This window comes from Pseudorasbora parva, chromosome 14, assembly GCF_024679245.1.
Source record: "Pseudorasbora parva isolate DD20220531a chromosome 14, ASM2467924v1, whole genome shotgun sequence".
Taxonomy (NCBI): domain Eukaryota; kingdom Metazoa; phylum Chordata; class Actinopteri; order Cypriniformes; family Gobionidae; genus Pseudorasbora; species Pseudorasbora parva.
This window is the reverse complement of record NC_090185.1, coordinates 39,577,515-39,605,057: the sequence shown is the minus strand read 5'-3', so window position 1 is coordinate 39,605,057 and position 27,543 is coordinate 39,577,515. Positions and strand designations below refer to the sequence as shown.

Genomic DNA, 27,543 nt, shown 5'->3' with positions numbered 1-27,543 from the left:
GCATTGTAAGGTATCACAGGCATGTCCTTCACACAAAGACTGATCAAAAAAAGCAAGCTTAAGATACCTTTGTTTAGCTTAATTCTAACGTGGTGGAAAAGGCAGGGGGGAATTAGGGATGAGGTCCTTATTTGAGTTAGGAGGATGCCTAAGAAAGCAGCTGCTAATGTACGTATGGACAGGAGCTCACTAGATTTAGGTTTTGGAGAAAAGGTGTTAGTGTTTGTAAAGAAGTAATGGTAACACTTTATCTTAAGGTTCAGTTATTAACTATTAACTAGTTGCTTATCATGATGCATTTTACTGGGATATTGGCTGTTTATTAGCACTTATAAAGCAGATATTAATGCCTTATTCTGCATGACCTTATTCTACATCCCCTAATCCTACCCAATACCTTAACCTTAAATACTACAAAAACTACCTTACTAACTATTAATAAGCAGTAAATGAGGAGTTTTAAGGGGGGGGGGGGGGGGGTAAACACTGAGTTTCTCATGTCAATCTTGAGTACCTATAGTGTAGTACTGCATTCTTCATATCTCCGAAAAGTCTTTAGTTTTATTATATTTATAAAAGAAAGATAGGCTGTACAGAGTCTTTCCGAAAAAAACCGAGCGCCTGGAGGCGTATCGTGTGGGCGGAGCTAAAGAGCTGTTGTATTGAGAGCGTCTGAAAGCTGACATCCTCAAGCGTGGAAAAGAAAACATTACCCCAATAAACCAGGGCTATCAATCAGATTCAGCTAATAGATATATGATCCAGAATCATTCGGAGGCTGAAATAAATTGAACAGGAGAAGCAGCAGCAGCAGGACGTCCGTCTCTGTGGTATGGACTGTATTTAGTGGCCTGTCAACATTTGTGTGTGTTTACTCGCAGTTTATGAGGACATGATTCGGTTTATGGACTATTGTATGCGACTAAACCTTAGCAGTAGCAAGCAAAACGGGTTTGCACGTCAGACTAGTGTAACGTTATATAGAGAACAACAATGGAGTAACCGTTAGCGTATTTGAATGAAGAAGCACGCTTTGTGAGAACGCTAGGTTTATGTTTGGGTGGTTTTACAATAAACAGACTGACACCTATAGTGGTCAGCTAAACACACACCATAGATCGCATGCTCCATTGATAAATTAACTAACGTTATACACGATCGTGTTGTTTACTGATGTTTACTTACGCGACGATAGCCAACAACAGACATTTGAAGCAGTTTTACTCACCGCCTGCTTCCAAAGCAGGACCGAACCTTTATCATCACCGCTCCGTCAAAAACACACTTCTTTGATAACATTGTTGATTTGGTGAAGTCCTGACAGCAGTGACCGTGGATATCCACTTTTGTGACGCGACTGAAGTGACGTTATGAAGCTTCCCGTCATTTGTGCGTTAAAATCGGTTCAAAAGCAGCGCTGCCTTCCCGGGATGCTCTGCGGGCGCATTAAAGTCGTTTGACGTCACCCATAGGAATAAAGTGGAGCGCGGCGCGACAGAAATGTTGCACGGACGAGTGGATCTGCAACTGAGAGCAGTGTTTATGGGCATGCATTTGCTCTCTTGCTCTAGTCTTGCGCGCGCACCCTACCGGGAGAAGAGCCCGTACGGCCCATACAAGGACAATCCGACCTGTCAACGTCAAGCCGACCCATACTCGAAAAAAACTCTACGAAACTTGTGAGAAACCGGAAGGAGTATTTTTGACACAGAAATACTCCATCAAACGTCCAACATTAGTTTTTGAAACGTTGTCTATGTTTAGGATGGGAATCCAAGTCTTTAACAGTGTAAAAAGCTCAGTATGCATGAAACAGCATTTCACCCCGCCTTTAATAGTGAATGTGTGTTCCCCATACTAAAGTGTTACCAAAGTTATTTAAAGGGGGGGTGAAACACTCAGTTTCAGTCAGTGTCATGTCAATCTTGAGTACCTATAGAGTAGCATTGCATCCTTCATATCTCCGAAAAGTCTTTATTTTTTTTATAATTATATAAGAAAGATGCGCTGTTCCGAGTCTTTCCGAAAAAAGCCGAGCGGGTGGGGGCGTATCATGTGAGCGGAGCTAAATAATGACGTGTGCACGCCGCTGTTATTGTGTTGAGTCGAGTGCGTCGTAAAGCTGTGTCATCCCTAACAGCGGGAAAAAACTTTATTCAAAATAAAAATATGGCTTTTAATCAGATACAGCCATACATCTATGATCCGGAATCAGACCCAGAGGCTGCAGTTGAACAGGAGCAGCAGCAAAAACGACTAGAGCAGGACGTCTGTATGTGGTACAAGTTATACACTAACTATATAATATGCTTAGCGGCTTGTGTTATTTACATATTTATACTTGAATTATATCGTCGTATTTTTGTCTTTGAAGGTGTACATGTGGGAAGTGCAGTTGTGCACGTGTGTGTGTGTGTGTGTGTGTGTGTGTGTGTGTGTGTGTGTGTGTTTACGCGTGGTTTGTGTAGACATTTGTAGTAAGCGGACTGGTTTTGTACAGCAGGATTAGTTAGTGTTTACATAGAAAGACACGGAATAGTAGCGCATTTGAATGAAGAAGCGTGCTTATTTAGTTCAACATATTTCCCCACTCTTTGTGTATTGTTGAGTGCTTTTACAATACACAAACATAAAGTTACACATATAGTGGCCAGCTAAACAAATGTACACGCACTACACATCGCATGCTCCATTGATCAATTAACTATACGTGATCATGTTTGGGCTCCTTGATGAGCATAGGCAAAAACACAGACATTTGAAGCAGTCTAACTCACCGCCTGCGGTACTAACGTTGGGACCTTTATCCTTGGGACTGCTCCATCATTCAGCATTAGGCGATCGGAAAATCCGGCGTCGAGCTGGGCCTTGTTTATGAAACAGTCGGCACCGAAATGCAGTGAACAGACATAAACCTTTGCGCAACTCAGTTGCTGATCCGGAAAAGCAAATTACATCCACTGGTGCCTTAACGCAGGGCTTTTTGGCAATCTGTACAGGACTGTCTTGGTCTGGCAACCAAAAACGCACTTTTTTGGTGACATTGTTAATTTCTTGAAGTCACATCACCTGTGCAGCGCAGCCTACGAGCCCCGCTTTGATGGGCGTAGCCTGTTGCTTTCGCTCTCTCTCTCACGCTCTTCCGGTAGAATTGTCCGTAAGGCTCATACAAGGAAATTCCGACCTTTTAACGTCAAGAGGACGCATGATCGAAAAAAACTTGCCGAAACTTATGACTAACCGGAAGTAGTATTTTTGACAAAGAAATACTCCCATCAAACGTCCACCTTAACTTTTGAAACTTTGTCTATGTTTAGGATGGGATTCCAAGTCTTTAACAGTGTAAAAAGATCAGTATGCATGAAACAGCATTTCACCCCCCCTTTAATAAGTTGTAGGAAAGCTCAGGCTGTATGTGGTGGTATGGCTCATGTATTTAAATGAAAAATTTGGGGCATGGACCCCTGACTGGAAACCTAAATCCCTAATTTATTCGCTGCAGCCCCAACTGTGATCGATCATTAGGATGCAACACAATCCCAGCGTGTCCCAATTCACGTACCGTGGGGCAAAAACAACACTACATGAGAAATAGTCTCCTGAATCTGTGCTAATCTGTATTGGGTTGGTATACAAGCGGATATTTGGGAGGCTGGGGGCAAGAGCATCTTGAAGGTCAATGCATTCTTTTAATATTAATAGGCAAGCACCCTTGGGATTGAGTGAATGATTGCTTGTAGTGGCATGAAGACGTGGTGCTATCTGGATTTTAATGCCACATTCTTGTCACGATCCTATCACACAGCCTTAAAGGGACTTACCTGCCTTGACATGCATGCAAAGTGTTGTTTTTACCCTGGTCGTTTCGCACACCAACCATTGAGTTATTTGACACTTTATAATGCACATTAACCCTGAAAATAAAAATGAAGAACTGACAAATCTCTACATAGTCTTGATACTGACCTGCATCCAGGATGCCCTGAGCCAGAATGGCCCCAAATTTGGCCATCACGTCATCATGCTTGTCATTGATCACCTTTGAGTAGAGCTGCCGAAACTGGTTCACCTATGGAAACAAAGAGGCGATGTACAGCCTTTTCTCTGATATATACGACTTCTGTAGATGGACCACAATCTTTGAGAAATCAAAACTGGCCATATTTAATTTCTGGCTCTGGTCTTATGCTGCATTCATGACTTGTTATCATTAATTAAAAGATGGTATCTCAGGGATTTGATTAGCTTCTATTGCAATGCTCAATATCAACATGGATTCAAGTGAAAAATTACTTACACTGCAAAAAATGCTTTTCTTACTTAGTATTGTGTCTTGTTTCTAGTCAAAATTTCTAAAAATTCTTACATTAAGAAAAATGTACTAGACAAGTAAAAATTATTGTCTTGTTTTAGGGAAAAATAACTCAAAATTAAGAGAGTTTTTGCTTAAAATAACAAATAATCTGCCAGTTTTCTGTTTGAATTACGATTATTTTGCTTGCCCCATTGACAGATTATTTTGCTTATTTTAAGCAAAACTTTTAAACTTTTAAATTTTAAGTTATTTTTCCCCCAAAACAAGACAATAAATTTTGCTCGTCTCGTAAACAATTCTTGTTTTAAGATTTTTTAGATGTTTCGACTAGAAACAAGACAAAAATACTAATTTAAAAAAGCTTTTTTTTTTTTTTTTCAGTGTATACTTTGCTAAATATTGAAGACATATCCGAACATATCAGAGGCATACATAGTTAACTGAAGTCTGTTGTAAATCATAATCTGCATTCTTTCCCCAAATTTTAAGGCCAGGCACATAAAAAATAGCTAGTGTGAATCAAAGTGTGCCCGTAAGGCATATTTAACAAACGATTGCCATTAATACAACTCCAGCTCTTTATTACACCATAAAAGAGGGATTTCAAATCAATTTTTCTTTCATGAGGCCATAAAATGTGCAGCCCAGTAATAACCATGTGGTCAAATTGAAGGAAAACCACCCCAAGAAACAAGCAAATGTACCGTGACTACACAACCACACTGTAGAAATGATTGGACGAAGTCTGATATTATAAAAGGACAATATATATGATTTTAGGTGTGTACTAGAATCTAGTAAAATGACAGACTATAGTTCATTTTCATTCTGTGTAGTCTCTGAAGCCCACATAATTCCTCCTGGTTATTTTGTAGCTTTACGTTACATTTTGCACATTTATACACTGCAAAAAATTCATTTCTTACTTAGTATTTCTGTCTTATTTCTAGTCTAAATAACTAAGAGTTCTTACATTAAGAAACATTTACTAGACTTAACTTGTTTTGGGGAAAAAATTACTCAAAATTATGAGAGGTTTTGCTTAAAATAAGCATAATAACTTGCCAATGGAGTAAGTAAAATAATGTTGTTTTAAGATTATTATTTAGCTTATTTTAAGCAAAAACTCTTAACTTTAAGTTATTTTTCCCAAATACAAGACAATTACTTTTGCTTGTCAAGTAAATACTTCTTGTTTTAAGAATTTTTAGATGTTTGGAATAGAAACAAGACCAGCATACTAAGACAGACAAGCCTTTTTCTGCAGTGTACAGACTACATTTACTAACGCCATGAGCCAAATAATTAACCCCAGCAGCCTGAAATCTCCCACTCCTTACCTTTGGACAGGTGACCTCCGACTGCTGGATCATGATCAGAGCAGAGGCGATCAGAGCACCCTGTCTGACGTAATTCACCGGGTCATTGGTCATTGGCTCCAGAAGATTGATTGCTTCCTGTTGAAGGAAATCATCAATGGAAGGCATATTAAATATGCTTATGGAAAAACAGCAGCATATCCTGACACAGCATGCTGAATGGCTAAACTTAAACCACAAAATCATCAGATTCCCAAGTATCTAATCATCTTTGAGAATTTGTGGTATCATAATAAGTATGGTAACCTGCAAATATAGAAGTCGGCATATTCAGATTCACCTAATGATACACAAACCACAGAGAAAGGCCCTATATAACCTTTCCATCCCTTTCTTTCCGAATGGTTCAGCTGATCTTCAGGCCGAAAGCCAGACCATGTTACAGCAAGCACTTTTTGAGTTACGACTGCACTCCAAAATAGCAAATTTGGCTCACAGATAACTAAAGGCTTAAGTATCATTACACCACATACAGTATCCCATCGTTATACATATTTGTGCAATTGCATCAGAAGTTGTTTGGAACAATTCACCCACAATAAAGCACTCATTACCTGCAGCCCAAGACGGGCAGAGCCGAAAAAGGATTGAAACGACTCCACTAGGCATTTTGTGTCGGCAGATATAATATCACAGTAAAAGTAACCAGGTGTATAAATTACAGACTCAAAGCAGAATTTGTGACCCATTTAAAAGGCCTGACAGATTTGAAAGCGTGGGAGATCTTGGCCCATAGGCCAGCCCTGATTTCCCAGCATCTCCACAAAATCGCCAATGACTGTATTTGGGCACCTGAGAGGGATTTGGATTAGTTATTAAAAGGTTGAGTGGTCAAGACCAATCTTCATATTTTATTTCCCAACTGAGCCAAAGAGGGAGGCGAGTGGAAAATGGCAAGAACATTGTCCAAGGAAACTTATCTCCTCTCAAGTGGTAAACGTGCCATCTGTGACTCTTCCACTGGTAATGCAATTAGTCGCAGAACCAACCTGAGCGTGCACAAGACCCAATAACATCACTCAGGATTGCTGTGAGATAGTTCAAACATCTCTCTTGGGTGCCAGCTGTCTCACAGACTTGAACATTTTTTAGCTGTCTAACCTTTAACAGTCTCATCAGAGCTCCGGACTGTGAATAAAATGGTCACAAACGCAGCAACAACAAAAATTGTGACGGCTTAAAAATCTGAGAAGTTTGTATGCTTCTATATGACTATGTACAGTGGCCTAGTCATGCACAACACAAAATTTAAAAACAATTACTTGGCTATTTCGCTGTGTCCTGGCTTGTTTCCATTGTGTTGTATAAAATTTGTTTTGGCTCAATTATGTTGTCTTGTGACTAGTTTCTGTCGTGTTGTGGCTTGTTTCCATTGTGTTTGAATTTGTCGTGTTGTGGCTTGTTTCTATTGAGTCGTGGCTTGTTTCTATTGTGTTGTGCTGATTTTGCTGTGATATGGCTTGTGACCATTTTGTTTGAATTAAGTCGTGTTGTGGCTTGATTCCTTTGTGTTGTGGCTTGATTTTATCATGTTGTGGCTTGATTCCTTTGTGTTGTGGCTTGATTTTATCATGTTGTGGCTTGATTCCTTTGTGTTGTGGCTTGATTTTTATCATGTTGTGGCTTGATTCCTTTGTGTTGTGGCTTGATTTTATCATGTTGTGGCTTGATTCCTTTGTGTTGTGGCTTGATTTGTATCATGTTGTGGCTTGATTCCTTTGTGTTGTGGCTTGATTTTTAACATGTTGTGGCTTGATTCCTTTGTGTTGTGGCTTGATTTTCAACATGTTGTGGCTTGATTCCTTTGTTCCGTGGCTTGATTTTATCATGTTGTGGCTTGATTCCTTTGTGTTGTGGCTTGATTTTATCATGGTGTGGCTTGATTCCTTTGTGTTGTGGCTTGATTTGTATCATGTTGTGGCTTGATTCCTTTGTGTTGTGGCTTGATTTTTAACATGTTGTGGCTTGATTCCTTTGTGTTTTGGCTTGATTTTCAACATGTTGTGGCTTGATTCCTTTGTTCCGTGGCTTGATTTTATCATGTTGTGGCTTGATTCCTTTGTGTTGTGGCTTGATTTTATCATGGTGTGGCTTGATTCCTTTGTGTTGTGGCTTGATTCCTTTGTGTTGTGGCTTGATTTTATCATGTTGTGGCTTGATTCCTTTGTTCCGTGGCTTGATTTTAACATGTTGTGGCTTGATTCCTTTGTGTTGTGGCTTGATTTTATCATGTTGTGGCTTGATTCCTTTGTGTTGTGGCTTGATTTTAACATGTTGTGGCTTGATTCCTTTGTGTTGTGGCTTGATTTTATCATGTTGTGGCTTGATTCCTTTGTGTTGTGGCTTGATTTTAACATGTCGTGGCTTGATTCCTTTGTTCCGTGGCTTGATTTTATCATTGTGTGGCTTGATTCCTTTGTTCCGTGGCTTGATTTTAACATGTTGTGGCTTGATTCCTTTGTGTTGTGGCTTGATTTTATCATGTTGTGGCTTCATTCCTTTGTGTTGTGGCTTGATTTTATCATGTCGTGGCTTGATTCCTTTGTTCCGTGGCTTGATTTTAACATGTTGTGGCTTGATTCCTTTGTGTTGTGGCTTGATTTTAACATGTTGTGGCTTGATTTTAACATGTCGTGGCTTGATTCCTTTGTGTTGTGGCTTGATTTTTATCATGTTGTGGCTTGATTCCTTTGTGTTGTGGCTTGATTTTCATCATGTTGTGGCTTGATTCCTTTGTGTTGTGGCTTGATTTTAACATGTTGTGGCTTGATTCCTTTGTGTTGTGGCTTGATTTGTATCATGTTGTGGCTTGATTTCATCATCATGTTGTGGCTTGATTCCTTTGTGTTGTGGCTTGATTTTTATCATGCTGTGGCTTGATTCCTTTGTGTTGTGGCTTGATTTTAACATGTTGTGGCTTGATTCCTTTGTGTTGTGGCTTGATTTTAACATGTTGTGGCTTGATTCCTTTGTGTTGTGGCTTGATTTTAACATGTTGTGGCTTGATTCCTTTGTGTTGTGGCTTGATTTGTATCATGTGGCTTGATTTCATCATCATGTTGTGGCTTGATTCCTTTGTGTTGTGGCTTGATTTTAACATGTTGTGGCTTGATTCCTTTGTGTTGTGGCTTGATTTCATCTTGTTGTGGCTTGATTCCTTTGTGTTGTGGCTTAATTTTATCACGGTGTGGCTTGATTCCTTTGTGTTGTGGCTTGATTTTAACATGTTGTGGCTTGATTCCTTTGTGTTGTGGCTTGATTTTATCATGTTGTGGCTTGATTCCTTTGTGTTGTGGCTTGATTCCTTTGTGTTGTGGCTTGATTTTATCATGTTGTGGCTTGATTTTCAATATGTTGTGGCTTGATTCCTTTGTGTTGTGGCTTGATTTTAATATGTTGTGGCTTGATTCCTTTGTGCTGTGGCTTGATTTCATCATCGTGTTGTGGCTTGATTTCATCATCATGTGGTGCGATTTTGTCGTGGCATGTTGTAAAAGTTTTTAAATGTCATTGTGTTGTGCACTACTGGGCCACCATAACTATGTAAGGTTGTGTTAAATACACATTACACAGCCTCATTAAGCTACTTCAGCGAAACCGCCTGTAAGAGTAGCGAGACAGTACCTTGTTCCCAGTGCCAGCACAGCAGATGCCCAGAGCCATCGCAGCGCCGCAGCGGACGTGAGGATTGTAGCTCTCAGACAGCAGGGAAACCACACTGGGACACTGTTCTGGAGTCCTGTAGACACAAATACAATACAAAACACACTTGAGGGAAAGACAATCAATTTCTCAAAACGGTTTATTTTCTCAGACAGTAATACTTCGGGATCGTGTGCAGGAATGCGAGGCTTTAGTTCTGCTAAGGAGCTATTAAACTGGTGCAAAGGCTCTGTCAAACTGTCGTCCGTAACACAAACGAAGCTAACTCAATAAAACAGTGCAGGACGGTTATTTTGGTTTCCATTAAATCAAGTATATTTGAAGAATACATGTGTGGTTACAATCAAAAAGACCATAAAATTATAGGAATGGGAACATTAGGCCAATTGTGACATTTTTTGTAAAAGCAAAGTGTTTATGGACAAAAATGACTTTCCTTTCCTTTTTTTTTTTTTTTTACAAACCTTGGCGCTTGGTTAAACTACAGACAAGCTACACTTTTGAAAAACTAGCTATACAACAAGGTATAAATCACCAATCGTGATTTTATCAGTAAACACACAATTCTGCAGTCCGATTACGTCTCACACTGTCATTTTAGAGAAAATAATACATGCCACCCCCCACCCCCCTCCAGTTTCATTTAGGTTTTTCGCCCTTGAAACATTTCCTGCGAGAGTATGTACAGCTCCTGTCTTCACTGATGGTATATAGCCTGAAGCCCTAAATGTCCATCTAGGAATAAAATCATCAAATAACAGCCTCATTTTCCTCATTAAATCCTCAGAGGCTCCGTTAGGACAACACTCACGTAACACAAAGTCAGCGAAAGAGGAAACTTATTCTATTAAAGACAATTAGTTGTGCTCATTTACACTGAAACTATTTTAAAATACAAAAAAAAAAAAAAAAAAATCACTTTCCAAACAGTTAAAGCGCCACCAATGACCCGACGTCCATTAACATTTCTAGACTTCTTTAGGGTCACGTGATGCATAGGCACGCCTGATTTTGTAATGTTGTGTGCAAATCAGGCAGGGAAAGGGCCGCTTTCAGCCAATTCATGGGATTTGCCAAAGAAATACATCATTTTGACATCTTTTTAACCGTTATAGCACCACCAAGTGGCCTTTTTTACATGACCACGGGATGAGCTCTTACATAGGCGTGCTGAGTTTGGTGGAAACATCTCGCTCCGTTCACAAGTTATAGCCAATTTAGTAAAAGTGGCTCGTCAAACTTCGAACCTTTTGGTGGCCCTTAGGGACCGTGAACCCAAATGTCATGCTTTTTTTTGATAATTATTGACAATCAGACAATCTTGCTGCACTAGTTTGGTTCCGGTCAGGCCAAAAACCTTCGGGTTTTTGCCAGGGTGACGAGCCAGTCGAGCCATTTTGTCCATCTTAAGCCAAGGATTCCAGCGATAAAAGATACAAGCACTATGTGCTTGAACTCCTAATCATTTTAAGCAATCATCTTAGGGGAGCACAGATATAGAAATTCTTAGTTCTGGCCAATAACTAAACCGATGGCCAATGTCATGAATATATACACTGCAAAAAATGCTCTTCTTATTTAGCATTTTTTTTCTTGTGTCCAGTCCAAATATCAAAAAATATCAAAAAATTCTTAAATCAAGATTAATTTGCTAGATAAGTAACATGACATAAGATAGTTTTGCTTGTTTTCTGGGGAAAAATATCCAAATGAAGTGAGTTTTTGCTTAAAACAGGCAAAATGATCTGCCAATGGGGTGAGAAAAATAAATTTTATTTCTGATTGGGACAGAAAGGAGAAACAAGATCTCAATATCTTATCTAGTTTTACTCATCTAGTAAATGCAGCTTGATTTAAGAATCTTTAGATATTTAGACTAGAAACCAGACACAATTACTACGGTAAGAAGAGCGTTTTTTTGCAGTGTACTGCTATAGACTTGTATAACTTGTTTGAGATCTTGATTTGAAGTGAAATCGGGTATTTTAAAACGGAAAATAAAGTTGCTCATATTACATTTGTGCTATTATCTGATCAACACAGATTATATGACTGGCTGACACAAGTATGCTAACAGATATATTGTGCAATACTGGATTAATTTAAGGTACAAATGACAACTAAAGTTCCGTTAAGTAACCAAAAAATAGACTTTTATAATAACCTCCTATGTAATAAAAGACAGCATGTCTAAGTTGAACTCTTCCCACCGCAAAACCCTTTCCGTGGGAAGCTAATCCACAGTTTAGGACTCACATACGAATGCCAACCTGCAATAAAAAAGGATTTGACTTAATCTTTCATCAGGCTGGAATTAATGTGTTGTGCGGGATATCAAGGGTTCTGCCAAACTTGGCAGGCTGGGAAATACAGTTCCAACATTGATGAAGTTGGGAACCTTCTGTACAAATACACATCTTCGCCAGGGTCTTATGCCTATTCACAGACATTTAGTCCATCTAATCCTGACTAGTCATTTGGGCTTGGACGCTTCAGTCTCAGATTCAGACCGAAGCCAAAACCCTTTATTGGTTTACATAATGTTTTCACTTAGAAATCTAGATTTGCTTTCAATATGTTGTGGTATTTATCAATAACAACTTGCCAATTTGATTTCTTTAAGTGTTTTTTTGTTTGTAACAAATCACTCGCACGTCCTTTATTTACGTGTAATGTGTTGCTGTTGTTTGCATTTCACTTCAGACGGACATTCGGACTCATGCTTTCTAACTTTAAATCCACTTGTTTTCTTTTTGTCTGCTTAAATTGATATCAGTAGTCCCATGACTTTAGTTAGACTAGTATGTTTCACTGTGTTGGGTGTAATTACTGTAATTTAATACATTTTCTCTTGAAACAGTAAAGTAAGGGATTATTTTTTCTGTAATTTAATCAGTTACTCATGTGATTGGTTGATTAGATAATTGCATTAATGAGAAATTGAACGGGTGTTCCTAAAAATTCTTTAGATGAGTGTGTGTGTATATTTTTATATATATATATATATATATATAGATATATATATATATCTATATATATATATATATCTATATATATATATATATCTATATATATATATATATATATATATATATATATATATATATATATATATATATATATATATATATATATATATATATATATATATATATATATATATATATATATATATATATATATATATATATATATATATATATATATATAATGTCTGTTTTCATCCCCCCCCCAAAAAAAAATGCAAAAGTGTGTCAGTAGGTAATATCAGTTTACAGTTTCAAACAATTTATTTGTCCATTAATTGTAATAATCCATTCCAGTGAGCGGTTTTCTGCATGTGTGATCAAATAAATGCAGGCTTGATGAGCATAACATTAAGAAACTTTAAAAATTGTAATTTTTCCAAACTTTTGACCGGTACTGTTTATATAAAATTCCTTCATAAGAACTGCTTTGTCTTACTTGGCAAACACAATCAGCCTGAACAGACTCTTAAAGCCTCAGCTAAAAGCTCCCTCCTAAATTTGATTTGTCTGATTCAAGTTTTTTCATGTTAGCGTTGATAAACAAAAGACGAAGCATGACACACTCCAGGAGTTGGAGGCGGCCATGGTGCAAGAGTTTCTCTCTGCCAGACGCCAGCCAACGCACCAGCAAAAGAGTTGCGTTAAAAAAAATAAAAAAAGATTATTTCATGACTAGTTTATCGAAGCATAAAATACAGGTTTTATGAGCTGTTATTCTTTTGCCTTTGAACAAGCATTTAAATACATTTTTGCTTTAAGTTTACACACACACACACACACACACACACACACACACACACACACACACACACACACACACACACACACACACACACACACACACACACAAAATAAAAAGAGTTTCAACAGAAAGATCTTAAAACTTTTTGATGTAATGGCTTAGGCCATTGAGATGTCTTCAAAATCAATTTTGAGCATTAATGCGGCAGATGTATGAATTTTAAAAGAAATATAATATTTTTGAAGTGGGCGAAATGGAGCTGATAATGAACGCAAAGCAGCCAACAAGCGTCAAGCACACATACACTTTAAAACATGCTATGATCAACATATGTTTTCCCATTAATCAATTTCAGCTTTTTTATTACACAGGTTTAACTTGAAAACTGAATGAAATTGAAACAAAATTATGACTACTTTTAGTCATGACTTTTGACTGGGTTGTGTGCAACACACACACACTTATGTTTTCTGTTGTTGTCGTTTTGTTTTCAATAACCAGTTTTAACCTCCAGCTTCACCCTGGCAAGCTGAGAAAGTAGCAAGCAGCTGGGATGTGCAAAATCACTTTTTAAAATGGTCTAGTTGACTACACGGGGATAAAATAATAAGCTAGTCACACTGCGGTATAAGACTATGAAGACAAATATAAATATCAGCTCCGCTGCATTAAAGAAAATGACCCCCCAGGATCACCGGACCCACCCCAGAGTCGACGAGAGAGCGAGAGAGCGTTGAGACTTTTAAACAGCAATTTAATTTACCATCAAAAAAAAAAAAATATTTACCAGTTAAAAAAAACTTTTATTCTAATTCTAGAGTCAACCAACGCCTTAAATATATTTACCATATTCACTTCTAGTAGAGTGTGTGAGAGAGAGAGAGAGAGTGTGTGAGAGAGAGAGAGAGTGTGAGAGAGAGAGAGAGAGTGTGTGAGAGAGAGAGAGAGAGTGTGTGAGAGAGAGAGAGAGAGTGTGTGAGAGAGAGAGAGAGAGAGAGAGAGAGTGTGAGAGAGTGTGAGAGAGTGTGAGAGAGAGAGAGAGAGAGAGAGAGAGAGAGAGAGAGAGAGAGAGAGAGAGAGAGAGAGAGAGAGAGAGAGAGAGAGAGAGAGAGAGAGAGAGAGAGAGAGAGAGAGAGAGAGAGAGAGAGAGAGAGAGAGAGAGAGAGAGAGAGAGAGAGAGAGAGAGAGGCAGAGCGAGTCAGTAAGCAGACACACATTGAGAGAGGAAGGCTTAGAGGACGTTTGGAAGTTTTCGACCGGGATCAGGATAGGTGAAGATCTGGGGATACGTCCAGCTCCTTTGCATGAAACTCAAAACCCAGATCATATCTGGAGCTCTTCCCACAAAGAATTTGGACAGCCTAATGTTTTGTTTGTACTTTTTTTTTGGTGTGCATAAAAAAAGGCATTAAGCCACAACCTGAGGGGCGTTTAGTGCACTTGTTTCTGTGGCTTGAAGGATGAATACACCAGTGAGTAACACAGAGTTAAGCTAATGAACAGAGGAAACCCGTGTGGACTTCAAGGTAAGTAGCAGAAATCTTATTCAAAATATTTGCTTTATTCTTAAAAACGGGAAAAATTTAATCTATTTAGAAATGTGTTAAATTTAGAAAACATAGTTAAGTATTGAATGTTTTTTGGTGAATTCTTAAAGAAAAAGGACTTTTTTAACAGTGAATCTGTAGGGGAAAATATAAGTGTCTACTTTCACACAGCTTCTAATATCAAATCTAACTTTAAGGTACATTTTCTATAATATTTGATTAGCTTAATATATAACCGATAATATAGCTCATAATCTACAAGATAAACAACATTACACAACATTTGTTTGTCTGCATTTCATAATGCACATTACATAATGTTATGCCAGAAGGAACCATTTCCAAATTATAATGCAATTATGAACCCCTAATTATTCTGAAAACATGAGCGTTGTTTATGAAGTCATCTGCCTGGACTGATTGAGCTCGATAGGAAAACAAATGACTCCATATGGTCAACATTCACAGATCATTACTGATAGCTGCTTCCCTGCTTAATTAACAAACAAACACGGTCTGGAGCACGTACCGCTAAATCACAGGACAAGAATATCCGATTTATCACGAGTCGCTTCGAGAGCGCTGAAGGTGTTTGTGTTTTGTTTTTTTATACATTTCCAGGAGTGTAAAAGCACAGACAGAACAAAGATGGGCAATACCTCGTCTGCCATGTGACTCTGCTTTCATCTGGAGATAATAATTTGGAGGGGAGTACTTTGGAAACTTAATAAATTGGATTTTTGCAAGCAAACAGAAGTGCCTCATCTGAATTAAACACACCAAACTCTGATCGGAGGGAGTCTGTGACAATGCTGGACGAGCCCACGGAAAAAACAAAAGCTCAATTTTATGAAGCAGAATGGATGGTGATGAACCCCGTTGGGCTGCTCTCATCATTCTTCTGGTCATCTTTCCCACCATTGGTGGAAATATCCTGGTCATTCTGGCAGTGTCACTGGAGAGGAAACTCCAGAACGCGACTAACTTCTTCCTGATGTCTCTGGCCGTGGCCGATCTACTGGTGGGATTGCTAGTGATGCCCATCGCTCTAGTAACTGTGCTTTTCAGTAAGTAATTTAACATTGATTGTTGAACTTAAATGGCACATTTTGTCAAGTTACAACCCAGACTTTTTTTGTATATCCTGACCTGCAGTGGAACTAGTTTCTCAGTGTAACACTAAAACCATATTAAACAGATTGATAAAGACCATGTTTCATTTCCTGACAGTAATAAAAACATGTCTCGCAACTTTCAAACTGCACAACATCTGCCAAGCTTCTACTACTGTCTTCCTTATGCCAGCTTGTCCTTCAGTTCCAATGCCAGAACACTCCAGTCGGGCCATTATTCCTCATTAAATGGATTTGATGACATTTATTACTTAATTTGCCGCACCTGGTCTTCGCACGTTAAAGCTTAAGGTGAACCAGAACTTTGCTTGCGGGATAGTTCGGCCAAAATTTCTGCCAACAACCCTGAAATGACTTGTGTATGTCGGACACAAACCAACATATTTTGAAGAATTCAATGGTTTTTACCCAAAGAATGAAAGTCAAATACAGTCGAACCAACATGTATTTTGACACCTTCAACATTCTCACATGATCAGAGTTTTTTCGCTATAGTTTAGAAAAGGCTAATAAAATATGACAAGAACTCAGAGTTAAACTGTCAGAACAAACTCATCTTGATAATGTCAGATAACTTTGATAGAGAAAGGGATGTAATGGATTACAATCAACCAATCAGCTGCTACATTTAAGTACAAAACTAGATAACACCAATTTAGCTTGACTAAGCAATGCTTCATTTTGTTCAGTCTGTGGTGTCAAAGATCAAATTAGCAATGAAAGAAAAAACACTGAAGCAAAACATGCTCAGGTCAAAGTGTCTGAATCATTTTGGGTCCAAATTTTTATCAATTTCCACCGTATGAAGAATTTTTGGGTATGTCAGTTTACTTAATTTTGCACTCCTCGATTATAAATGAACTATAGTGTCCTGCACACACTAGTGAAATCTGTGTCTGAATCATTTTTGGTTTGACCAAGTCAAAAAAATATGGTCAAAATGTAATTTTTTAGCATGAACTATCCCTTTAACTACAGTCATCTGTCCTGGAAAATACTTTTAACAGATGCTATTCATCCAAAGAAACGTGTCAAACACTTGGTTTGAGAGGTTTGGGACGAAACAGAACCCAAGCGTAAAGATAAAGAGGCTTTAATTCAACAAAACTTGGTCCTCTGAGGTTTTAGTAGTCGAGTTAAACCAAGCCTTGAAGATGTGACAAAATTGAGGAGTCCCCAAGGACCATAAGATAGGAAAAGGAGCAATAGGAACATTTCCAAAGGTCTTCCACACAAAGAGAAGCAGAAGTAAAAAAGAAAAAGACTTCGCCAAACAGCTGAAGCTTACCAGAAGTCACGCACACTGACAGGTAATTAAGTTGAATTACCTCAGGGTACAATAATACATTGAGTTTGAGTGCAACAACTTATTGACCAAGACAGCAGACAAAGACTCTAGACGTTAATTCTCAGTTTGCGATTAAATGTAATGATAAAAATAAAAGTAACTGAAAGCTTTCAGTCCTGTTGAGATGAGCTCAAACAGTAAAAGCAATGTTCTACCAAAGGCTCCACATCTGTGGACCAGGTGAAGACAGGAACTGAAGTTAAAGCCATGACTGAACACTGTGAAAATCTACACAGCGCTTGATAAAAGGGCTCGAAAACAAGAGCCTACCCTTGAGAGCACACCACAAATGTATTCCCCTGAAAAAGAGAGAAATATTTACACGAGGAAGTTGAGACTTGGCAGTGCAAACCTAAAGCGTGGTAGAGCGGAGCGTCTCTTTATTTAGCTTTCAGGAAGAGACAGCACACTTACCTGACAGTCTATATGGAAAGTGATGCAGAGAAGAATAATAATGTTTGAGTAGATTCGGTAGGAAACAAAAATTATAGGAATATTGCAATACTTTTATGCATTATTAGCTACTTTAAGTTTCCTAAAGACTAGGGCTGCCCCCTACTAAACATTTAAATAGTTGACTAATAGTCGTTCATTTAAGCGAATAGTCGACTTATTCTATGGTTATTATATTCAATTTACTACTTAAATATATGCATTTATAATGCATTTCACTAATGTGTAATATAATAATAATAACAACAATAATATTAAACAATATCTGTTTATGTTAAACAATATCTCAGTGCTACAGAAATAAAACAATCAACAACAATAAAGAAGTAAATAAAATAAATAATAAAATAACACATTACATATGTAATATTGCTAACTTGTACAAGCGTGAGCTTTTCCACTAATAGACAAATGCACGTTTCATACGCATTACATGGAGAATACGTGTTCGAATTTAAACTGGTTCATTTAAAAGTAGACATTTCATTCTTTAATAGACATAAAATATACCTGAGGCGCAAGTCTATGCTTGTTTGAGTACGTTTCGGCTCATTTTTGTGGGAAAGCGCATTCCTGTTTGTTTTCTTTATTTTACAAAAGCATGAGTTTTGTTATGGGTACAGAGATAAAAGTTTTGAATGACGCATTACTCTCATCCTCATGACCAAAAATGACTTTTGAGTAGTTTAATAGCAAATGAGTATTATAAAGTTCTTTCTGCGGTTGTCAGGAGAAAACACAAGGTCTCCGCATGAACACTTGGATGTGTGCTTAATAATAGCACACATTTCTCTGTTAACGTTAGAGCGAGCGGCCGTGTAAAGAGGCTGACGTTATGCTACTACTCGCAAGTTTCATATGATAAGCCATATTGAGGTCAGTGAGCGACAGACAGAATGCACCAGCCACCAACCATCTGTCTGAGACGCACTGTGTGATTTGCCACTTCCTGTGGAGTTTTTCTCTGCAGCAAACCGACTGAAATTTGGTTGAATAACCCTCTTCTTGTTGACTAACGTTTAGTCCACTATTAGGGGACAACCTTACTCAAGACTATCAGATTCAATGGTTTGCAGGAGTTATGACGCGTTTTATTTATTTTTTTATACATATTAAAGTGTTTTGGAGCATAGAAGGCTGGTAATATAATGAATTTATTCTTATATTAGCACACAAATTGAAATGTAATGATTTTAATTATCGTACTTATTAGGATGTTGTCACAATAGCAACATTTTTATGTTGAATGTCGATAATGTAGTCATGAAGCACAGCTCAAACAGAAGCCACTATCAAACAAAGCAAAATTGTCTATAACTCGCAAAACAGAATGAGATATTTTCACCAAACTTGGCACACATATGTAAAGAGCTCATTCTGTCTACGAGTGAAAAAGCATACGGCGACTGGCCACTTAGTGGCGCTATAACATGAAGGAAAGAAGAAATGGCTAAAACTACACAACCCTAAGTCTGATTTACTTGAAAATAGTCATGTGATGTCTTTGTCCAATGTGCCAAGATTGTCTTTGAGGACATTCGCAAATCTCGAAATACGCGGCCAATGAAGTTTGAGCAGCTAATCAGGCAAGGTTAACAAAGGCCGATCAAATAGCCTGTTCTGGCTGTAAATTGTCTTTTCCCATCTATGATCGTGATTGTTTGCAGGCTTGTTAATTAAAACATTTACCTTTCTAAGAATGCCGTGTGTGAAAGTGCTTGAACCCCGATAAATGCTGCACACAGCTATATTTAGATTTGAACCCTTTGAGAAACAATAGCCATTTGGTTAAAAGAGGTTTCATGTGATAAGGGGAAATAAACTAAAATTTAACCTATACTCACATACTGAAAAAACAAATATTCAAATTTCACCAGACATGCACGGCGAGTTTATGCACAAAAAAACAGTAATGTTGTCTAATGCATGTTATACATTTGCCTCATGCTGATTAAATCAATTCCCAGTCATTTTGGATGTGAAAACATTCTGGATTCAGAAAGCTGCCCAGCTGGCAATAATGTACCCTCAGAGGAGCTTCTACGAAGGTCTGTTTAGTAAAGAGAGGTGATCTGTCTAATGCCAGCTTTCAACATCTGGTTAAGGGCTCTCTAAACCATGGAGGTCTGCTAATAAACCACAAGTTTGGAGATAGACTCTAGTTTAGGTCCATGCAAGATATCAATCATGTTTGAAAACAAAAGTCCCAAAAGAGCTTTTGCAAATACAGTGGGTTTTTTGTAAATTTTTGACGAATGCTACTAAATTTAGCTTTTTACTTCGCTATAACATGGCACGAGTTTATCTAAAGATAAACTCAAAAACTGTCAACATGAAAACAATAAAATCTTAAAGGCTTTAGACAATATAATCTGTAAGTGCAATAGGATGAAGATTAACTCAATTATCCAGCATTTCATGTCTGTCAGTGAGCAAAATAAACAGCATCACCGAAGAGCTTTGATGAATAGGCCAAATGCCCCTGAGAGTTTAATTTCACTAACTGTTTTTTTGTTAAACTCAAGCTTGTATCAATTTATATAATGTTGTTAAGATCCACTAAATTGCAAGATGAGATGCAAAAGCTGTGATGCATTCAAAATAAGGCATTTCTAATGTCCAAACATTTAAAACAAATGAAAACCAGTCTGTCATCCAAAAACAACGGTCATCTGAAAGCATTGGCAAAAACATTGTGTATGATCGCCTTAACAAAAAAGGATTGAAATGATTAGTAGCACTACGGGAAATATGTGATGTAAAATATTCATTATACACTCTAAAAAAATTGCAATTGGGTTGATTTAACCCAACGGTTGAGTTGTTTCAACCCCGCAATTGGGTTGTTTTAACCCAGCGGTTGGGTTAAATGTTGATTAAGACAACCCAATTGCTGGGTTAAAACAACCCAATCGCTTGGTTAGTCCATTTTCAACCCAACTTGGGTTGTTTTTATTCCAGCATTTTTTAAGTGTAATATTAGGTTTATTCTGCATGGGCAACTGAAGAGAAACAAGCAGTTTAGAAACTTTGAGACAACAGGCTAGGTCTGTGGATGTCAAGTTGTGCATAATATGGTGTTAGAGATGAGTTAAGTGTTTGGGTTACATAACAAAATGACAAAAAGAGCTAGTCCTATCACCAAATTCAGCCAACCCATTGATTAGTGCCATTCTCTTCATATTTCAGACTCCAGATGGCCCCTTGCAGACTTCCTGTGCCCTATCTGGCTGTTTCTGGATGTCTTGTTCTCAACTGCGTCCATCATGCACCTGTGTGCCATCTCCCTCGACCGCTACATAGCCATCAAGAAACCAATCCAGCACAGCCAGTTCAAGTCCAGAGCTAAAGCACTGGCTAAAATCGCACTCGTCTGGCTAATCTCTATAGGTAAGTTAAAATGCAAGCTTGCATACTACATGAAATCCAGATCATTTTTTTACAACATGTATGAATGCATCATTTATGAACAATTACCAATATTCCTTTAAAGGGTTAGTTCAGCAAAAATGAAAATTCTGTCATTAATTACTTACCATAATGTCGTTGGACAGCCGTCAGACCTCCGTTCATCTTCAGACACAGATGAAGATATTAGTGTTGAAATCCGATGGCTCAGAAAGGCCTTCATTGACACCAATGTCATTTCCTCTCTCAAGACCCATAAAGGCACTAAAGACGTCGTTACAAAGCCAATCTCACTACAGCGCCTCTACAATCATTTTATGGAGACACCAGAATAGTTTTTGTGTGCAAAAAAATAAAATAAAAATAACGTATATAGTGATGGCCGAATTCAAAACAAAGATTGAACTGTTATGAATCAGTGAATCGATTGATGATTTGTATTGCCAGTCACGTGATTTCAGCAGTTTGTCAAGCGAGCCATCAGATTTCAACACAAATATTTTAATTTGTGTGTGAAGATGAACGTAGGCCTGACGGGTGTGGAACGACATTATGGTAAGTAATTAATGACAGAATTTTCATATTTGGGTGAACTAACCCTTTAAATACCTATTCATATCTACTATAAGACGAAAGAAAATGTAGGGAATTGCATAATTGCTATTGCCACAACTTTCTCTCAAAAGAAGAGGAGGCGTATATGGTTTCAAAAATGGGAACAAGCTCAAATCTCGTAACATTTTAAATGATAGCTTTATAAACCCAGTCCTTGGTCTACACACGATCAATGATCTCAACACTGGAAAAGTTGCATACACATAAATTTCCTTTATCGCATGTCACAGGCTGACCAGCAAACGACCATTTATGCAAGCAATATTAGCATGTGGGGGTGAAATGAAAGTAAACACCTGGAAATGTCAGCTCGTTAACACCAGAACAGGCGATTACTTTGGCTGTGTTGTTTGAACGAGCTCAACGCACGGTTCTGGAAGCATGAAGCCGTCTCACCGCCACGAAAGGCAGGCCATGTGCTTTGTCACTTCAACACTGACCATGAACAAAACATCCCTGCGTTCTCCTGAGAACAAGTTCACATATTCTCACATTTGACAGAGCAGTCTTGCAGAGAAAAAACAGGATAACAGGAGCTCATGGTTGTGGATACTTCATGTAAAAGTCCAAGATGTGTTATCGATGTCATAACGCTATTATTAGTCATAACTGCCAATTTTATACATGTTTACACAATATGAAGAGGGGCATCTCATGCCGTTTTTGATTGTTCTGCCCTATGAGTTTTGCATTTAGTGGACCTATTATGCCCCTTTTTTTGTAATACAAGTCTCAAGTGTCTCCAGAATGTGTCTAAAGTCTCAGCTTTACCCCACAGATCATTTATTAAACCATGTTGTAAATTGCATTTGAGTGGAAGGAAAGCATGCTGTTTTTGTGCATGTCTCTTTAAATGCAAATTAGCTGCGTCTCCGCCCCCTATCCTGAAGAGGGCGGAGCCTGTACAGCTCATGTCTCGGATACTCCGCCAAAAACTAAAGCATCTGTTTGGTTTTGATGATCATCGCTCACATGACATTTCATTTCTTCATCGTCTTGACCGTTTATAATCTGCATAGGTTTTAAAGCCATATCAGTCTAAACTTCTGAATTATGGGTTTCTGAGCAGACACACAGAAAGCTAGATGTCAAAGAGCATCCCACACAGAAAGCTAGATGTCAAAGAGCATCCCACAAGTATTAAACGAAGTTCTCCTTCACGTCTTAAGGCCCCTTCACACCGGACACGTAACGGAAAAGCGAATAAGCAAATATTTCGCGTCAAAACCATTCACGTCAGCAGCGGCACAAATTTGCGACATTTCAGAGATCCAACATTCGCGGCGACAGCTGAGAAAACACGGACACTTCATCATTCAGTGAAGACGAGCTTTTCATTTTATTTAAAAGACCGAAAATAAGCTTTTGGGTGCAGACAGTCTTAAAGAACAGAGTCTGAAGGGGAATCTACTAATCTTGTACAGGAGCTAAAACTTTATCATGGCCGGTTCTGCACTTACTTGCTAAAGTCTGTGGGACAATTTGAGGATCTCCTCCAGACACAGCAGCGCATCTGACGAGATAACACTCGCACTTCAGGGATCAATCGATCCGGACCAGCTGTTTCCAGTTGAGTCAATGTAAACATTTAAGTGGCACAGACGTACCGATGGCAACACATTCATTTTCCATAATCGCGGACATAAGGTTTAGAAAAAAAAGAAGAAAAAAAAGCAAAGCTTTATAAAAGGTTAAGTTATTGCTGTCTGTAAACACAGCTGCAGGTGTACAGCTTTAACTAGACCTACAGCTGTAATCTCACGAGAAATGCCATACCTGGCAAAGGTTAATTTAGATTGAATAGCTCGTGACATCAACTGGACATTTCGTCACCTTTGTTTCCTTGTATTTGATTGGTTGAAGCCGTTTTGGTTGCCGCTAGAGTAAAAAAAAGAAAATCGACATTGAAACGAAAAAGTTAAATGTCATTTTTTCGCCGCAGCACATTCGCGTTCGGCGATTATCCAATTATTTACACGTCAAAATCGCGTCCAGTGTGAAAGGGCCTTTATTGAGCTTAAACTGTCAAACACAGACACAGTCGACTATGTGTGTGTATATTAGATCTGTGTATTGAAGTGACCGCAGCTTAATGTACATTTATTACTTGAACACCGCCATTAAATGCTCTGGCGAGGAGATAAGATTGTGTACAGCTCACTGAGGGCGGGGTCTGTGCTAATAGGGCGGAGTCAATCAACGCTTATTCTGAGACTGCTTATTATGAATTTTACATAATATGTCTCCTTTAAAAAAAAACCTTGAGACCAGTGCTCTGTTCCATAAGTAACATAAGTTGTTTTTAGAGCTCATTCTGTGTGAACATCTCTTAAGAAACTAATCAGATTCAGGAGAACACCCCGCAAGGCTTCTACAGAACCAGTTAATCAACTGGTAGTTCTGGCAACCAATCAAACTATTTTTTACACAAAAATGTATCTGCCAAAGAACAAAACTATTCGGTGGGCAGGAGCTTACATAGGGAATGATTGACTGTGCAATGACCTAGTCCAGGGCAGATTGTAGAGCTGGTCATTTGAGAAGCATTCACAATCGCGCGTGTGATTGTGAGGAGAACTAGGCTGCGGTTACTGATGTGAGAAAAAAATTAGTTTGAGTGATATTTGAAAATGTCTAAAATAAAAATTGACCACAGAGGAGTTAAGGAAACATCGCTCGCTACAAAAATTACTTATGTATAGCTGTTAAAAATAGTAGGTATGTTGGTATTTATTTTGTTCTATTGTTGAATGATATGAAATTGTTTATTTAATGATTTGTCTACAATACAATTGATAAAGCAATATTTTCTCTTAGTGAATTTTTCATCAAAACACAAAGTATTTGTCTTTTAGTGGATGTGGCCTACAATAAGAGAGATCAAGCTTTGTTTAAAAAGTTGCTCTATTTGGATTTGTTTTGTAAACCTTAAATAAAAGTTAATTGAATATTTTATTTTTTATTTGTAATGCTTTCATTCCAATATTCTTCTTTTTAACACATTTAAAACCATAATTCCACAAATTTTTCCAAAGAAAATTCAGCGCAGAAATCACAAAATGCCACAGATTCTTGGCAGCGTTGTAGTCGAGAGCAGCTCATTGTGGTCTGAGGCCAGGCCGAAACCAGAGTGGGTTGAATCATGTCATGACAGAGACCAAAAGAGAGTGCAAGTCAAGACTTGATTGTCTGAACATTTCAGAAAATGTAAATATGTTTTTCTTGAGGTGAATGAGTGAATCCAACATGCTCCAACACACCTGCCTAGAAGTTTCAAGTGATCCCGAAGACGATAATTGGTTGTCTGGCTATCACCAGACCAAGCTCAATTTAAGATTGAACATTGGCCTGTGGAGTCTGTTATATATTTTCAACTGCACAAGAGGCCTGATCAACGGGCATAGTTCAAATGACTCTGTACGCAATTGGATAGTCCTTCAACCAATCAGAGCGCAAGAGGTGCAATCAACGGGCAACGACCCATCGCTTCTCTATCTGTCATCGTGTTAAAGCCGCCAATAATGCGCCAGGTGGATAAATGAGTGTGATTGGTTCCCACAAAAGTGTAACAGAAGCAGTAGGAATGACAGTACAGGTTTCAGGGCGAAATCGCCGGCAGATCAGGCTGGGTTTACCCAATCTACATGATTGGGTCTTTAGGTGTTTATTTCAACTGGCTTGATCACTGTAATGTTTTATTTAAACCTTATTCTCTCCTCAATTTAACAACTGGTCTTTCTTCCTCAGGTATTGCAATACCTATTCCAATCAAAGGGCTACAAGATCATCCAAACAACGTCACATTCAAGAACCACACCTGTTTGTTGACGGCAGGGGGCTTTGGGGACTTCAAGGTGTATGCATCTTTGACGGCTTTCTTTATACCCCTCACAATTATGATGGTCATCTACTTGCTGACAATCCAAGTGCTGCGCAAGAAGGCAGATCTTTTGAGATCGGGAGCTAGAAGGCCCACCATTTCCACCGTCTTCCAGCAGGAATTTCCGGCTCTCTCTTCACCTGAGAAAGTGGCCATTGCAAATGGAATAAAAAGGGAGCGAACACTGTCCTCGGGGGATGCAGTTCCTCTCCGCAGGATGTCCACCATAGGCAGGAGGTCCATGCAGAACTTAACCAATGAACAACGGGCATCAAAAGTTCTGGGAATTGTTTTCATGTTGTTTGTTGTGATGTGGTGTCCTTTCTTCATTACTAACGTGATTTCTGCACTAGTTCAAGACTATAAACTAGTGGACCAATTGATGGATATCTTTCAATGGGTGGGATACGTTTCATCGGGGATCAACCCTCTGGTTTATACGCTCTTCAATAGGACGTTCAGGCAGGCCTTTAGGCGCTACATCACCTGTAACTACCGACGAGTGAGGACTCCAAAACTGCAACGGAGAAGCAGAATTTCTTTTCGTTCATCAGTGACTGAGAACTCAAAGCGGTTTATGAAACACGGCATGAAAAACGGTATCAGCCCTGTAAGCTATCAAAGCCCTCTCCGGCGTCGACCCACGCATCTGCAGACCTCTGCAAACATCACGCTAGATGCATTGCTCCTGCCGGAGAACGAAGACTGCAAACCTGACGAACTGGTAAGCCACGTGTAGGATATCGGACACACTTCAGACGTGCCATAGCGTTTCAGTGGGAAACCAAATTAGACATGGTCAAAAAGAAGATCAACAAGGCCATATAATAAATTGGTCATGGGTTTGTTCTGCATCATAGCCGAAAGACGAGACTCTTTGAAGCCTTTGAGGGATATAATGGCACAGAAGAAGCATGTCTAAGAACAACCAAAAGACACAACACAGCTTTTGTGTGTGCAAATAATGGGCAGCTTAATAATTGGTGGTACTGTGAAAATAAACAGTACTTGGGGACAAGAGAGAAACATCCCAAATTTGGTTGACAGGGTCTACAATGTGAAGCCAAAAAAAGACACCTTGAGAAATACAAGCACAAGTATCTCATTTAAACCACACCGCCACTTACCTTCTGTATACATGGAAAAATAAATGCCTTACCGAATTTTGGCAGGGCTTCTTTACTTCTATAGACTGTTCTTGAATCAAAAATAAGTGCTTTTGTAAAGGTAAAAAAAAAAAAAATTCTGTAGATAATGACATTTTTCATGATTCTTGGAAGTATTCCCAAATAAACCTTTTCTCCAGACAAATAGCTGACATTATGGTTTCATTGTGAATTAAGAAAACAATGTTTCTTGCATACTGAATATGCAAAACTAAGAAATGCTCTTTAATGTTTACAAGGGGGTTTAACGGGTCTCTGTCTGTTTTATGCATTATTTTCAACGAACCATTTTTACAGAGTTATGCTAATGTATGTTTTTGTTGATGGATACACATTCTGGCTTCCAAATACATTACAACAGCGATGATCAAAAAGACGCACACGGAGCCTCACAAATATTGGGTTCTCTTTCAAGTCTTGCTCTGAACGGACAAATTCACACCAAAATGATGTCAACGTGCCCATTTTGGTGAGCATCCTAGCACATGTAGTTTATGTCTTAAGTAAAGTGTAAATAGTCTATAAATGTGTAACAGTATGTACTATATTCATGCATTATGTCTTTAAGGGAAAGAAGCCTATCCCTGCTGTCGGTGTGTTAATGTTAATCAAACAACAAATGACAGAAATCACTCACTTCTCTACACGGAATAACTTTTGTAACTTCAATGATGATTTATCTTTGTTTAGTGAATATTATAATGTGCAATGTTATTTTATTTTGATTACTTTATTAAATGCATGTACCTGAAAACTACTGTTCGATGCCTGAAAACCCTGAACACTGCTATTTTTTATGCATCTTTACTTTATTGTATTTGTGCTGTTGCTTGTAGTTTGATTAATTGTTATAGTATTGGTAAAT

General features: G+C 38.3%; 2 protein-coding genes across 2 annotated transcripts in view; one reads left to right on the top strand and one right to left on the bottom strand.

Moving 5' to 3' along the window:
* The window catches only part of psmd1 (proteasome 26S subunit, non-ATPase 1), a 69,282-nt gene that overhangs the window by 8,300 nt on the left and 33,439 nt on the right, over nucleotides 1-27,543 (bottom strand). The window contains exons 17-19 of the mRNA XM_067416393.1: nucleotides 9,319-9,433; nucleotides 5,656-5,772; nucleotides 3,967-4,069 (exon numbers count right to left, since the gene is read on the bottom strand). Of these exons, the coding sequence (XP_067272494.1) occupies nucleotides 3,967-4,069; nucleotides 5,656-5,772; nucleotides 9,319-9,433 (335 nt within the window). The remainder of the gene's footprint in view (nucleotides 1-3,966; nucleotides 4,070-5,655; nucleotides 5,773-9,318; nucleotides 9,434-27,543) is intronic.
* htr2b (5-hydroxytryptamine (serotonin) receptor 2B, G protein-coupled) lies at nucleotides 14,353-26,931 on the top strand. The gene is made up of 4 exons (XM_067414927.1): nucleotides 14,353-14,654; nucleotides 15,297-15,742; nucleotides 20,799-20,999; nucleotides 25,380-26,931. Exons 2-4 carry the CDS (start codon nucleotides 15,535-15,537, stop codon nucleotides 26,249-26,251), a joined length of 1,281 nt encoding a protein of 426 aa, XP_067271028.1. The 5' UTR covers nucleotides 14,353-14,654; nucleotides 15,297-15,534; the 3' UTR covers nucleotides 26,252-26,931.